The sequence below is a fragment of the Martes martes genome (genome assembly GCF_963455335.1).
Source record: "Martes martes genome assembly, chromosome: 12".
Taxonomy (NCBI): domain Eukaryota; kingdom Metazoa; phylum Chordata; class Mammalia; order Carnivora; family Mustelidae; genus Martes; species Martes martes.
This window is the reverse complement of record NC_137900.1, coordinates 92,336,704-92,352,950: the sequence shown is the minus strand read 5'-3', so window position 1 is coordinate 92,352,950 and position 16,247 is coordinate 92,336,704. Positions and strand designations below refer to the sequence as shown.

The window sequence follows — 16,247 nt, the reverse complement described above, 5'->3', positions numbered from 1 at the left end:
TCAGGCAACCGGCACTCACTGAGCACCTACTATGTCCTGGGCCTGTGCTAGGCGCTGGGGATACAGCGGTGAGCAAAACCAGGCAAGGCCCAGAGTCTCCCTGTGCCTCCCGCCTCCCTCCCCTCCCCCGCCCGAAACAACATGTGTCCTGTTTCATTTTGTGCCCCGTTTCCTCCTGGTATCCTGACCACCCGGCGTGACACCCAGCACAGATGGGCACTGAGTGAGCACACGGTACAGGACAGAAGCGACAGATAGGACCTCCAAGGTCAAATCCCACTCTCTGGCCACGCGATCACAGACAAGCGTCTCTGGGCCTCAGTTTCCCCATCTGTAGAAAGAGTGTTGCTGCTCAAGGGTCATTCTGAAGGTCAGGGGAAAGGCTGTGCACGGAGGGCCCGTCCCTGTGCCAGGCCCCAGAGGAGCTAGCAAGACGGAAGCTGGTATTATTATTATTGGAACCTGCAGGGCACCCGGTTTTCTGGAACGAAAGGCCGCCTCCATCTGGCCTCCAAAGGGAAAGGGACGGCCTTGGTCCCTGAGCACACGTTCAGTGACGCTGTAGGCTCTGAATTCTTTTGCGCGGGGGTCTTGTGCGGCAGCAGGCTGGGGTGCTGTGTTGGGCTCGAAACGGGCTCTCCCCGCAGGACCGGCTCCTCCGTGCCCCCGTGTCAGAGGGGCCACCGTGTCACTGAGGGGCAGAGCCAGGCACAGCCCGGCGAACCCTCCAGCTGTGTCGAGGCTGGGGCTGCGGAGGCCGAGGCGCCAGGCCCACTCCCACGCTTTGCCCACCGACGCGGGCAGGCGAGGCCCAGCTCTGGAAAAATCAAAACCGGGAGAGCGGGAGCTGGGGAGGCCCCGAGGGGGAGCGGCTGCGGCCTCGTTAGCGCTGACCCTGGCACGGAGCCGCTCCTGATGGATGGGGTTCGGGAGGGCCAGGCCCCGGGGGAGCACGGCCCTATCCATTATGGGCCCATCAGCGCCTCCCTGAGCCCTCCCTGCTCCGAATGCCGAGGGCCTCGGGCCGGGAATAAATCTCTGTCTGGGCCGCAGGAGAGCAGAGAGGGAAAAAGGCAAAACATGAAAAATGTCTCATTCCTGGCTCCGGCAACAAAGCCGCCTTGGAGGAAGGAGTGAGCGGAGTTTGGGGAGGGGCGAGAGGTAGGAGCAGAAGCAGCCGGGCGGGGGCCCCAGAGAGGAAGGGGGAGAGGATAGGCCCCCCCACACCTCCTCCGGCTACTCTCCCTGCCTGGGCCTCTTTTAACGAAAGGCCCCCAGGTCAGGTCCATGGAAGCAGGCTCCCCCTGAGGAGGCGCCCCTGTCGGACCCAGTTTGGGGTGTCCCAGGACCCGGCCTGGTGGTGATGCGTAGGTCTGGGGTGTCAGCCAACACCTCCCTGAGCATGAGGGTCTGGAGTAAACCATCTGGACCCGAACCCCCCAGGCTTTCGCTATCACCTGTGAGCTCTTGCTATAGGGACATAACCTCTCCCTGCCTCAGTTTCCCTGCGGGTCAGTGGAGGTGGTGGCCCGCCGTGAGGACATACTGACTCACTCTGTGGAAAGCCTGGTCCCCGGGGAGAGCTCGCTAGCAGCAGCACTGACCACTGTCGCTGCTGTTCGCAAATGGCATCCCTCGGCCGAGGAAACGCCTGGAGACGGGCAGCCTTGCGGACGCGGTTCAAGATGTTGAGAAATGATTTCCTCATCCAGGCCCTGGCTCAGCCTCCTGGAAGCCTGCAGGCTGTGGGTATGGACAGCAGCTCAGATCCTGGCTCTGTCACCAACTGGCCGTGTGGCCTCAGGCAAGGGACTCTCTGGGCCTCAGTCTCCTCATCTATAAAATGGAGATGATAGTCCCTCCCTGTTGGAGGAATTTAACAAGATGGTGCACCCGTCTGCTGTTTCTCGAGGGCTCTGCCACGCGAACCACAGTCCCGCTCTCCAAACACACACACCAGTCCTCGTTTTGTTCTCTCAAGGCTCTGAGAACAAAACCCCTCCACTGTCCTCATTTATTGTCATGTTCCTGGTACACAGTGGTTTCTGTCCCTCATGCCAGACCCCCCCTCCTGCTCTCTCTGGTCCCCTTCCTGTTTATGGGCCTTCCCTGAACCTATGATGCTTCAAATTTTTTAAATTGATGCTTCAAGTGTGACCTGAGCATCAGAATAGAGTAGGAAGGTCGCCTCCCTTGTTCTGGACTTGCTACCTCTAGTAACAAGGCCAAGGGACACATTCACTGTTCAAGGCAGTCTTAGTGATATTGATTCATAACATCAAGCACAGGGGACAGAGCAGACTCTGGCTTTACCGCCTCCTCTCTGGCCTCAAACGGACTGGGTGTGTTCACTTTCAAAGACTCTGTCTCAAAGCCTTCAAAGGGCCTGGACCATATTTCTCCTCAACAAATACTTATGGAGTTCCTGTGTGTGCCAGGCTCTGATGAAGTAGCAGTGGACAAAACTGGCATTGTCCCTGGCCTCCAGCACCAGAGTGTCCAGGACAGCAGAGAGCTATTAACTGTCAGCGGCGGGAGCAGGTGGGCCAGGGTTCTTGGCCGCCGGGTGTGCGTTTCAGGTGCGGGGGACCTTGTGAGAGCCACACGCTCCCCCTGGTGGTCAGGCCGGGTTCGTTCAGCCGGCTTTCCGGCCACCCATAAATCTGGAGTTGGTCTCCCCATTCAGAAACTGTCGTGGATCCCCGGGTCGGTCGTCCGGGAAGGGGCTTATTATTATTTTATAGGAGTTTGGGTGGGCGGCTTGGATTTTGGCCGTCAGCTCTGGGAGGAACAAAATAACCCAGCGTGATTGATGGGCCCATTGTAAATTTGTAAAATAAATCAGCTTGGCAGAAAGATTCAAAAAACCTGTCAGGCAGCAAACATTTTTTTAACAGCCTGTAGAATTTCCTCCATCCTTCACGTTTGTCACTGTCAGGCTGCTGGCGCATCTGATAGCCGGGCGGGCGGCAGCGCAGACAGACGGAGGAGGTAGCGGTTCCTGCCTTTCTTGTGCCTCCCATTTCTCCATGGTCTGAATGCGCTCAGCCCCGGGACGGGGGATGGTGGGTCTAAGCCAGACTAATTGGTGGAGGAACCAAGTGTTCTGCCAAAGTTGCACGTTGCTACCGGCTTCACATTCAGACTCCAAAGCGGCCCTTTGTTTGTGGGTTCATTTGGCGAGTGTTTACTGAGGACCTCTTCAGCAAAGGCCCTGTGGTCAGCACCGGGGACGCCGAGGAGCACAAAGCAGGCAGTGCAGTGAAGGTTCTGGGTGCCCCATCGAGGAGTTTGTTTGTCCGGTTGTGGGGAGCCACTGAAGGGGGAGGGAAGAGGAGGGGCCCATCGGAAGGGCCCATTGTGTTCAGAGTAAATTTAAAGCTTTAAGAAAAATCCAGACAGGGTGGCCTTCCACTTTCTCTGCATATACATATAGGTGACGCAGATTCTGTCTCAGCCCCCCGCTAGTGCAGAGAAAGCGTGGGTGGCATCTCTACCCGTGTCACCTCCATCCTGTGTTTGTTAGGCAGGCAGGTCACTGTCACAGTCACCATCCCTAGTGTTTAGACCAGACCAGTCCCCGTCCCCGTGCAGAGGCAGGGGCAAATAACTTCACCTCTCTGACCCTCTGTCTCTTCTTCTGTATGATGGGATGTGAGAGTCCCAGCCTGGCAGTCACTGAGCTGTTCAGAGTTATTTAAGGAGAGGGTGCCTGGGAGGTGTTCGATTATAACAATAATACATAGTTGGCATTGTGAGTTCAGAGCAGGAGCCTCCTACCGTTCATCTGGCCCATGCCATACACAGACATGCGTGGCGGAGGTTGGGGGGCACGCTGTTTGCCATCCACGGAGGGATGGATCCTCCTGCGAGCTATCCTTGCCTTGCGTGTGGCACGAGGCTCCCCAGGCAGGATAGTGGCCGAGCCCTGGGTGCCCAGAATCTGCCAGGAGCACCAGCTGCTGCCGCCGCTTGCCAATCCTCCCCTCCCCGCCATCCTGACTCCCCACAATCGACAATGCTGGACCAATTAGGAGCAGTAACAATTAAGATGTGCCAAGGGCATGTGAACATTTGCAAACACTTATTAAAATGCATCAATAATTAAGTGCTTCTTTAATAGTTACATTTCTGGCCTCCAGACATATCTATCTGTGGACCTTGGGTCACAGCATGCTTGGAGATCTGTGTTATGGCCCTGCACGTGGGTAATGAGAATTTAAAATCCTTCCCCGACTTGAGGTCTGAGATTTGACGGTGAGACGGGAGAGCCGTCGCACACGGGCTCTCTCCAGATTCCTGATCCTAGAGGTGGGGTCTTCAAAGCCGGCCAGCCAGACGGGGTACAGAGCCTGCTCTGCCACCTTGTAGCCAGAAGCTGCACCCCCTTTCCTGGCCTGAGAAGTGGATCATACGTCGAGGCAGATACCTGCCTCGTAGGATTGGTATTAGTATTAGCGATTCTGTGCACAAAAGGGCTGCCTGCCGCGTAAACTCCGCTCAGGGCAGCTTTGGTTCGTGGTGCCCCCACCTCTATCAGAGGACAAAAGGAGGCAGCAGTTCGCCAAGGGATCAGCATGGCCAGTCTACACGCGCGGGTGGGGGGGCCTGCAAACTCGGTGTCCACCAGGACCAGACAAATAGCAAAAGAGGGAGAAGCCAGGCCGAGTGGGGACGGGTGGATGGAGGAACACGCATGGATTCGGTCCGAACGGGGCCCTGCCTCCCAGCACCGGTCCCTGGTGCCTGGCAGGGGTGCCGACCTCGGTCGCCCGGCTTCTGACTTTTTAGGAGAAGCGGGAAATCCAGGTTTGTATATGAAATCCCCTGACTTTTTCAAATGTGGCAACTCATTCAAACTTTCTAAGTGCCGCATGGGGAAACATCGCCCGGGGTCGACTTGGCCGTGGCCCCCGATCTCGACCGCAAGTCTGCACGGGCTCTGCTTCCCGATCTTTTCTTAGGGCCCCACTTTCTTTCAGCCACAGCAGCTCGTGAACTGAAATGTACCTTTCCGATGTAGTGACAATCCGCGACAGATCGGCGTGGACTGGAAACCAAACCCGCTCACTGGAAAGGGACTAATTGAATAAGCCCAAACTGGGGTTTGGATCCCATCTGGTGCGGGCTGGTGGAGGCGTGTGCCGCCCCTCATACCCGTTATTTTGTCCATCGTAAGATACATAAAGGGCGAGAGGATTTGGTGTCGGGGGACAGGAGGCAGAGCTGTGGTCAGAACGGTCTCTTGTGCGGCACTTGGCGTGCTCGGCTGCATGCCCAGCTTAGAGTGAGTTTTCCGTGTATTTAGTCCAAGATGGGACTTGATTTTTTTTTTTTTTTTAGCATATCTGTACTTGTGAGTAAATGGCACTCATTTGTTTCTTTGTCTATTTATTTATTGGGCCAAATCGCCCGAACAACTCCTTGGGTAGTCCTGTGTAATCAGATTTGGTTTTTTAACATGCTTTTAAAGTGAAGAAATAAATACAATCGAGGCTTGTAAAAGGTGATCATTAGGAAATGAGCCTCGGCCCCATAACTTTAAAGTAATAGCCCCATCATGGAGAGGGGCGCTCGTCTTTTAACTGCTTTTCGCACGTACGTGGCGAGGTGGAGGGGCTCTGCAGGCAGGCCGGGCGTCTCGGTAAAAGCTTTTCCGGCAACCACTTAACCTCCACTTACGAAGAAATAAAGCGGAATTGATGCTGATTTGGGCCTGCTTTGGGGGATATTTTTGCTCTGTAAAAGCCCTTTTGCTTGCAATTTGCTGAGCTGCCCTGTCACATGAGAAAAGGCTGCTGTTGATAAAGATAAAGCTTTATGGCCACGATATTTGCTGCTAACAGCAACCTAATGCAGCATTTTCATTTTTGTGCAATTAATGTTAACGTCTGCTACGAAAATTGTCATTAAATACCATTTTAAAATCCATTCAATTTGCATATGCAAAGCCCATTTACCATCACAGAAGATCTGGCCGGTACTTCATCACGTCTTTCCTCTGAAATTGTAGCCACTCGGCTTTATAGCAATTTAAGATTTTTATATTGAAAGCCAGATGATAACGGATGTCCTTTCGGAGCCCAGCTGACTTGAGCTTTTCCATTGTACGTGGAATAACACCGCCCCAGGATCAGAAACTGTGGGCGTCCGCACCGTCCCTCAGTCCCGGGGAGGCAAGGAGAGGAGGAGCGAGCACTGGACGGGGAGTCTGCCCACGGGGCTCTAGATCTGGCTCTTGTCTGGTCACAGCATGCTTGGGAACGTCTCTTCGCCTCTCTGAGCTTCTGCTTTCTGGTTTTATTTATTTTATTATTTTTTAAAGATTTTATTTATTTATTTGAAAGAGAGAGAGGGAGAGGATGAGGACCAAGGAGGGGGACAAGCAGACTCTCCACTGACCGTGGAGCCTGAGGTGGGGCTCGATCTCCGTCACCATCTGAGCGGAAACCGAGATTCAGATGCCCAACGACGGAGCCACCCAGGTGTTCCTATTTATTTTATTTTTTTTATCTTTTTTTAAAGTAAGCTCTATGGGCAACGTGGGGCTTGAGCTCGTGACCCCAAGACCAAGAGTCGTCACATGCTCTACCGACTGAGCCAGCCAGGTGCCCCTGCTTTCTTTTTTTAAATAAGGGCTTTGAACTAGGTGATGGCTAATGTTCAGTGTCTTCTACAATTTTTCCTTAAAGATTCACTCGTTTATTTCAGGAGAGAGAGAGAGAGAGCGGTGGGGAGGCAAATAAGGGGAGGGACCCTCGATGGGGGACTCGGTCTCAGGACCCTGGGGTCACCACCTGAGCCGAAACCAAGAGTCAGACACAACCGACTGTACCACCAGGGGCCCCTATGTTTTTAAATATAAGCACATCAGGTTGAGAGCCCATCTGGGGGAGGTCAGTTCATGTCTCCCTGCCTAAGCTGGGCAAGCAACCACCCAGACCCCCGGCACAGGGTTTTAAAGACAAAGGAAATTGACAGAGAGACCAGACATAATCCAGGAACCCTGGAATGCCAGGTTAGTGCTGTGACAGCCACTGACAGATGAGGAACTCGAAGCCTCGGAGGGGAAACAGCTGGCGACCAGGCCGGGACTAGAACCCCAGGCTCACTCCTAGCCAGAGCTGCTCCCAGACACCGTGCTGTCTTGGAGACACGGGCGACCAGCTCGGACGGATCTAGTGATCTGATGCACAGTGGGACTGTCTCTCCCTCTGCACTCCGGGCAGCCTTGGGAAACCTTGCCTTGCCCTGGAGGGACTGACTGGGGGCATTACTTCAAAGGTGGGCAGAGGATGATGAGCAGACGATTCGTTAATCCAGTCCAGAGATGACTTTCCAATGTGTCTTCAGGGTCACAGTCCAGGTTTTCAAGGCTGATGAACAGAAATGCCTTTCAGGGGAGAGATGTCCGTGGGAGGTGGGAGAGCTTCCCCCAGAGAAGATGCTGGTCTGGACTCGGGACAAGTGGGTTTTGCTCGGTAGGGTTGCGAGAAAAGTCAGGGAAAAGCACAAAAGTATGGCGGCTCACGCTATGGAAAACACCAGCAGTTCCTTAAAAAACTTAATCTAGAATCACGTATGACCCAGGGATTGCACTCATGAGCAGATGCCCCAGGAGAACTGAAAACAGGGACGCAAACGGCTGTTTGCACACGATGTTCACAGCAGCACGATTCACAAGAGCCCGAAGGTGGGAGTAACCCAGTGTCCACCGATGGATAAACAGATAAACAAAATGTGCTGTGTACATACAATGGGATATTTTTCTACCTTCAGAAGGGAGGAAATTCGGACACCTGCTTCGGACCTGGATGAACCTCGGAGCCATTACGGTGAATGAAATCAGCCAGACACAGAAGATCAAATATTGCATGATTCCATGTAGAGGACGCACCTGCCGTCTCAAAATCACAGAGACGGAAAGCAGAGTGCCGGCCACCGAGAGCTGAGGGGAGGGAGGAACAGAGAGATACCGTCTCCCGGGGGCAGAGTTTCAGTCTGGGATGAAGAGAAAGTTCTGGAGATGGTGGTCGTCGTGGTTCACAGCAATGGGAATGTTCTTAATGCCACCGAACCGGACATGTGAAAGTAGCGCATCTTACCACAATAAAACACGATGAGAAGAAAAATTAAAAATAAAGAAGGAACCACCAAAATAAATAAATAAATAAATAAATAAATAAAGCAAGCAAGCAAGCAAGCAAGCAAGCATGGGGGCAGAGCCTGAAGAAGTGACATATCTGGAAACAGTGGGAAGGGAGCGGGGAAGGGGCCTGGTCCACACAGACGGACCAAGATACTGGCTCCTCGGTTTCGGGCGTCTAAGTGGGGTTTGGGGCAGCTGGAGGCCCCAGGCCATTTTGCCGGCTACGAGCGCTTCTGTTTCTTTGTATGGTATGAGGCATACGTGCCAGTAGTTTTTGTGAGGTTTGTACGGCGGCATCATTTGGGTGAGGATGCCTTGCTGTATCAACCATCTGCTGCTGCGTTCCGTTCTCCTCCTTCTGGGGTCAGAACCTTGATTTCTCCATGTCTTCCACCACCTGCCCCTGTCGATTTGCAGAGACTGATTCCAACCCCCCACCTCCTCCCAGAAGGGGCAGGGGATCTGGCCTGGCCCATCAGGGCCTCGGAAACTCCCGGTCTCGGCAGCTGGTTCAGAGGCAGACATGAGACCCAAGACTGGCCGATCAGTGTACTTCGCCATCCCTCCTCGCAGTGGTTAGTTTCGGGGGAGGGAAAGCTCTGAAGTTGGGCCCAAGAGTCTTGATCTCGAGTCTCTGTTGAAGTTCCTGTGCCCTTCCCATCGAGAACAGAACTGTTCCTGGTCATTTTGCTACGTGAGGAAGGAGCGTGTCAGAGGATGAAGCCAGGACCGGGAAGCACAGGGTGTTACCCTGGTAACGTCCCTCCGTTACCCTGATCCAGCTATGCCTGAAGCTCTCTACCCCAGAGCTTTTCAATCAATACAATCTGCTTTTGTAGAATGTCCTGCCTTCCAGAGTTGGGACATGGGTTACGTGTCTGCTGCTGAACCCATCACTGGGACCGAGGTTTGTGAGATACACTGCTTGACCAGGCCTGGAACACTCACCCCTTCCTGGAGTCAAAGGTCATGCCCCACATTGTTCCCTAATTCAGACACCTCTGAGCACCCTCCCGACCCATGGTGAAGCACAAAACCTTGAGTGCCAGCCCCCTTACCGTGCCGGGGTCCCAAACGTCATATTCGGCGGGAGAGAGGGCAGTTCCTTCTTGACATGCCGGTCTTCCTGGTCACTGATACGGATGTCATTGAGCTGACGGTAGAGGAAATTCTCCCGAGCGGTTACCAGGCCGGCTTTCACTGCCCCCCGGTTCATGGCGATGTAGTTCCGGGTCAGCTCATGGGGGCAGGTGGGCTGCTGCTTAAACACATTCCAGTGTCCGATGGCTGGGGGCGGGGAGAGACAGCACCACGGAGCGGTGGTCAGTCTGGGAGGTGAAGCCACCGGGGGTGCCTGACCGAGAAGAAGCTGGGGCGTCCCTTCTGCTGCGGGACAGCCCTGCTTGGCTTGCTGGGAAGGGAGGGGTCAGGATTCCCCGAGATCCCAGAGGGCACCTGAGCAACCTTTGAGTTGCTGGGTTTGCCCGGCCTTTCCCTCCTCGGGGCCATCAGAGGGCTGGCGCTGAGCCCGTCTGTGCTCGAAGCTCGCACCGTGCAGAGCACAGTCTGGCCCGGGGTCAGTGTTTCACCCCGGGCTATTTCCCTGCTACTTCTGACCAGGACGCGGCCTGGACACTCCCATCTCGGCCAAGCCCCGACTGTGGTTTCCACCAGAATCGTGCTGTGGGACCAGCACGTGAGACCCCGTGACTCTTGGCTCTGTCCCCGGAGCGCGGCCCCCTGCCTGGCTTGAGAGCTCGGGTCCCCTGGGGCTGCAGAGTCTGCTTGCTCACCTGCGGGGACGCCTCCGTCCAGCCCCCGGGTGTAGAGTCCATAATTAAAATCAACCCCCGGCAAACTGCAGCTTCTCTCTCGGGGCTTCCCGACCTCAGCCTGTTGGGGATAGACAGAGCGCGGAGGTGAGCAGCGGGACCCCAGACCGACCACACGGGACAAAGGCAGCAGCAGGAGTCCCTGGACGCTCGCGGAGCCCCAGGCCCTGTGGGCGACCTGGAGGGCCACGAGGGTGTGGTGACAGAGCCCTCCCTGAGGGGGGCCCAGAGACACGCGCTGGAGAAGCCTGCCGGGGTGCTCGTGCACAAGCGAGCACAGTCAAGTCAGGACGGCCCTGAGGTCTTGACGGAGGAGGCGCGTTTGTCCGGTGGAGGGGGTGGGACAAGTTCCCGTCCCGAGCAGCTGCACTGGGGGATCCGGCCCAGATCTGCCTGCCTGGAACCGGCTGTCACTCAGCCACGGGATGTGCTGGGTCAGAGATCCGCGCGGAGGCCCCGCTGGGGACGGAGCGGCACCTTCCCTACCTGACTCTTCATTCCTACCCGAGACGGCTTGTATCCCGGTCACGGTAGCTCATGGGGACATCGATGCCTTCTCGAATCCTCACCGGCAGGCGGGGCTACGGTGACAAGGCCCACTATCACCTTCCCAGTGGCTTCCCAGTGGCTGGACGGCTTTCCTCACTCTCTGGGTCTCTGGCAAACTCCTCCTTGTCCCCCAGAAGGGGGTTGTAGGAACAAAACTGCCCTATCACGGACCACACGACTCCCCTATTTTATAGACAGGGAAGCGGACGCCTAGAGAGACGGTCGTGATCCCGGCTCCCAAGGGACAGGATGGGTTTCACGCGCCGGTGTGTTTGGCCCCCGGCAAGGGCTCTAAGTCATTAGAGTAGATGACACCGCCCCTCTTCAGAGGAGCGAGCAGCTCCCAAGGCAGAGGTCCTACCCTGTGCTTCTCGCGCTGGGTCCTCACAACCGCCCTGTCGGGTGGACCCCATCAGCACCCCATTTCTCAGATGAGGAAGCGGCGGCACAGACAAGTCAGACAGTTTGCCCAAGGCCACACAGCAGCCAGCGGCCGAGCCGGGATTTGAACCCAAGCCATCTGTCTCCAGCCCACGTTCAGATCCACCAGTCCAACAAAGACCCACGAGCCAGCCTGCGGATTATAAATTCCCACACAGCCAGAAGCATGACATGTGTCGCCTTCCCTCTCCTGGTGGCACATTGCAAGCACTCGATAAATGCCTGAGATTAAAAACCTCTTTCTCTGGGAAGCCCTCCCGGGTTGCCTTCAGTCCAGACAACTTTCCCTGTTATATGGCATCAGGGGGCCCTGAGCTCTACCTACAGGGCACTTTCAAAATCGCACAGTAGTACGTCCGCAGCACAGACGGGCTTGGGCAGTATGACGCCTACGCTCAGAGAGAGCCGGTCACCGAGGATGACATATCGCTGGAGATCACTGGTGTGAAATGTCTCAGATAGCAAGTCACAGAGACAGGAAGTAGATTAGTGGAGGCTTCCGGCTGGGAGGGAGATGGGAATGGAATGCTTGGGGTGCGGGGTGATGGCTAAGAGGCACCCAAAAACCCACGATGGTGATGGTTGCCCAAGTCTGGGAATATGCGAAAAGCCACTGGCTTGGGCACGTTATTTGGGTGAATTGTACGGTGTGAATTGTACATCAGTGAAGCCGTTAGAAATGACAAAGCGGTGTAATTAAGTCATTAATTGCATGACGATCAGCTTAATGTCTGCCTCCCCTGGTAAAATGTGCTCTCGGTCTTTATCTATTTTAAGGTTAATTTTTTTTTTTAGCTCTTTAAAGATAGATCTTTTTTTAAAGCAGTTTTATGTTCACAGCAAAGTTGAGAAGAAAGTGTAGAGATTCTGCCCCTCTGCCCCCTCCTCTCCTGATTCTCACCCCTTTATCCTTGTGCCCAGCGTACAATAGACGCTGGTAAGTAAGGGCGGAAGGAATGGATGAATGAATGAATGAACGAACGAAATGCCTCCTTGGAGACCCCATCAGTTCTCTTCTACACATTGGTCTGCCTCTTCTTTCCCATCTCAAATCCCAGGCCCGTCCCCCCTTGAGAGGGACGGAGCTCTGGGTTCCAGGCAGATGCCCGGAGCCTCTGCTGCATGGTTCGTGGTTCGCTTTGAATTCTTCTGCAACACTCACTCTGAGCTGCAGACAAAGCTCTGGCTTCTCATTTGTTTATGAAAATGATCTGGCCTCTCCGGGGACTGCAGGGGAAGTTAATTAAAATGTGACTTCTCCGGGAGAGGCCCCCCGCCTCCCTCAGGGCAGGTGCAGGTGGGCGGACTTCCAGCTGGCAAAGGAACGACAGACAGACTCAGGCGCTGGCTGTTACGTTGGTGCTCAGGGGGTGGGGCGGGGAAGCAGAGAAGCTGGCGGGTGCCTGTCTCTGCGCTTTTGACCAAGAGTTCCCTGGAAATCAACGACTGCCCAGACGCTTTGAAGCCTTAGGCTGCAAGAACCATCCCAATGGGAGGTTTACCCATTCTTTCGCTCCATAAATATTTATTTTGTGCTTACTGTGCACCAAGCCCTGTGTTGGGGGTTCTAAGGTGAACAGAGCAGACTCACAGTCTTTGCCCATAGGAAATATGTTGTTTTGCAAAATGGACAACTGAAAAGTAGCACTAGTCGATTGCACCAAGCACGGGTTGCCTCTAGCTCTAAAAATCTGAGTCCATAGAGTGAGAGAAGATATTTACAATACATATATCTGGCAAAAGACTTATCCATCATATATAAAGAGCTGCTACAAATCAATAAGAAAAAAAAGGCAGACAATCCTACAGAAGGATGAGCAAGAGACTTGAACAGGCACTTCATTAAGAGGATGTCCAAGTGGCCAAGACCCATATATCGAGTTGTGTAACGTCTGAGAAATGCAAAGTAAAAACTCAATGCTCTTGGTGAGAATGTGGAGCAAACAGAATCCAGATGCACTTTCCAGCCAGCGTGGAAAGCTGTGTAGCACTATCTATTAAAGCTAAACATATGCCTACCTGGTAACCCATCCCACTTCCCTCCTGGGCACCCAATAGAAATGAGTGCCCATGTCCAACAAAGACATGTCTGAGAACGCTCACAGCGCCTCCATTCCTAATAGCCAAGTACTGGAAACCATCCAAATGGCCCTGATAGGTGGATAAAAAAACTTGTGACATATTCATTCATTCCATAGAACACTCCCCGGCTGCCATGCTCAATCAGGGACAGTTTTGGCCTCCCAGAGGATACCTGGCGATGTCGGAGACATTTTGAGTTGTCACAATTTGGGAAGGAGTTCTACCTTCCATGTGGTGGCTGGAAGCCAGGGATACTGCTGACCGTCCTACATGCACAATACAGTCCTCACCCTCAACAATGAAGAATTATCTGGCCCCAAATGCCAATAGTGCTGAGGCTGGGAAATCCCACACTACAGCAACAATGAAGACATAGCCACATACAACCACACGGCAGCTTTCGCATGGAGCGTGGGATGAGAGAAGCCAGACACGCAAGGCACATGCACTCGGGTGCCCTTGGGGCAGGGGTGGCAGCTGAGAGCAGCACGAGGGGGCTTCGGGGGTGCTGGTCCCACTGCTTCCTGACCTGATGTGGGTCCTGCCTGCTGGCCTCCTTCAGAACCCATTCATCTGGCCACAGATTGAAAGAGCGATGTGTTCTCGAGCGATGCAGAGCCCCCCCTTCACGCCAGCGTCATGTTAGCCCCGGCACGAGATAAACAGCGGCAGCAACGCAAAAGCCATTTGTTAGGTCCCAGAAGGCTCTCTGCTATGTGCTTCTGCGACGTTGGGTTCACATCTGGAATTCCCCGAATGTTGGTTTTGTCATTTGCTCTAACTTTTCCAGACCGGAGTATCCACTGGCGGGAAGGGCTGGAGCTCCCCAAGAGTCCAGCAGGGAAGGGGGTTCAGCCTTCCAGCCCTGTAGCCCTTGCTTCCCTTGAGGGCAGGTCACCCCCCAGCATCCAAGAGGGCCACCTGTAAGACACCAAAGGGTCCCAGAGCCGGTTTCCAGAACACCCCTGGAGCTGTGCGCGGAGCATCTGTCCAGGCTAGTAGGGCAGGCGGACTCCCTGAGCTTTTCCTGGGTTTCCCCCACCCCCCAAAACTCCCACATTTAAAATCTGCCCTTGGCAGCTCAGTCCTTTAGGTCTAGAGGTCAAGTGCCTCGGGGTCCCTGTGTTCACAGTTAGATGCCCAGAGGAGCAGCGGACTCACCCATGACCAGCCCAGCTGACTGATGAGACGAGCTCATGGGCCCGCCTTGTGCCAACGCCGCTGACCCCAGTGACCCCTGTAATTACGGTGACCACGTGCCAGGCTCCTTCACCTCCATCCCCTCTAATGCTGAAAATCATCCCGCAAAGTTGTTCCTACTGTCCCGGCCAGGTGGAGAAACAGAGGCCCAGACAGCTTTAGGGCCTTGTTGGCCACATAGCTCATGAGCGGACAAGGCAGGATTTGAACCCACTTCTGACTCCACGTGGTCTTTGCTGGCTCTGAACGACCCACTTGGCAGTTGGCATGAAATATCCCTCACCTTCCCACGTGTACCAGGCGGGGTCTGCAGGCAAGTTGCGCTCACGCAGAGGGGGCGTGGCTTTGACTTCTGGGCACCGCCCCTCCTGCCACACAGGGTAGCCTTATGCCCAGGAGGGCCCCAGGTCAAGTCCCTGTCTTCATGTATAGCTTGGGGTTGTGGGAAGAGCTGCCACTTCAGAAAACCCAGGAGGGCCTGATGTGACCTGCACGCACAATGGGAAGTCCTGACCGTGTCAGGAAAAAATGGGCGGGTAAAGGAAGAAAGACGCAGACCTTGGTTTGGTATTGTGGAGGCAGCTGACCTGAAGAGGATTCCAGTGGGTCAGCCAGGGAGGGGTGGGGAGCCAAGGGTTCTCTGAGGGGCCTCTTGGAAGCAGGAAGGAGCATTGAGCCAGAGGCGGAAGGGCCTGGTGCTGACCTGGGCCTCCTTCCCCAGCTTGTGCACAGAGGCCTTCTAGAAGCCGACAGACAGGAGCTGCCTGGCAGAGGGGTCTGCAGGTCTCGGGGCACCTCAGGGGAGCTGTGTGACGCCAGCAGGTGCTCAGAGCTCCTGACCCGGAACTTCCAGATGCAGGCAAGCGAATCATGACGGACACCTGAGATCAGCTGCTATTGAAATGCAAGGCAATTACTGATCACCTGCTTTGCCATGGCAACCCCACCCTGATATCCACGAAATCGATGAGCTTGGCCACACATCTCAGCTTTGATTGGCCACTCAGGCCTCCAAGCTACCTGCCCCCACCTCCCAGCTGAGAACAGGATGAGAGACATCCCAGAGGCAACAGCTCTCAGACTGGAATGTGCAAAGGTCCTGGGGCAGATGGCATGGCTGGGCTGTTGGGCCATGTGAAGGCTGTAAGCACCTTCCCCACACCGGGATCCCTTGGAACCACCACACTCTCTTTGCTACAGAAGTAAAGAAAGGAACGAGGAAGAGAATTCACCCTTACTGAGCACCTCCTTCCTGCCAGGAGCTCATGGTATGTGCTCTCGTTTAGGAAACCTTTTTGCCGAGCACTCACTGTCCTGACAGCTTCTCGTGCTTCTCCCTGAACCCTGCCAATCCCACTTCACAGATGGGGAAACAGAAGGTTCACACCGGCCCAAGGCCACCCTGGTATTAAACGCAGCAGCTGAGGTAACACGCAGCTCTCTCAGACGTGCCGACCCCACAGCCGGCCTCCCAGCCGCTCTCTGAGGGAGGTCGTGTCATCACCAGTGGACAGATGGGGAAGTCGAGGCTCAGGAAGGGAAGGGACCGGTGAACCCCTTTCCGCCTGCAGCTATACACCCTCCCCCGGCATTGCCTGTGTCCGAGGGCAGAATTCTAAGGTGGCTCCTGCAAAATCCCCAAGGTCTCTGACAGGTACCCTCAGCTTTGCACTGCAGGGACGCGTGAAACGTGGGACGCTACCGAAGTACATCCCAGGAGCCGGGCTCCCTCGCGGCCGTCGAGGTGCCCGAGTTAAGAGGCGCTCGGAGGCGGGAGCAGGATCCGGGCTCTGCGTCAGACCGCCCCGCCCTCCTCAGCGGCATTCAAACTGTGCCTTTTTCCGAGTTTGCTCTGTCACAAAGTGGCTTGGCTGGAATACAGCTCTGGGTGACAGCTGTCCCCATCAGCAGACAGCTTCATTAAACCTCATTAAGATGTCATCCCTTGCTGTCTTATTTCCCATCTCTCAGCTCTAATTAAAACCAGCTCTCTC

General features: G+C 55.0%; 1 protein-coding gene across 1 annotated transcript in view; it reads right to left on the bottom strand.

The window, feature by feature from the left end:
- CFAP77 (cilia and flagella associated protein 77) overlaps window positions 1–16,247 on the bottom strand; it is a gene marked incomplete at both ends in the record, with an annotated part of 124,174 nt that overhangs the window by 42,445 nt on the left and 65,482 nt on the right. Inside the window, 2 exons of the mRNA XM_080820054.1 lie at window positions 9,208–9,436; window positions 9,943–10,042. Coding sequence (XP_080676180.1) covers window positions 9,208–9,436; window positions 9,943–10,042 — 329 coding nt within the window. The remainder of the gene's footprint in view (window positions 1–9,207; window positions 9,437–9,942; window positions 10,043–16,247) is intronic.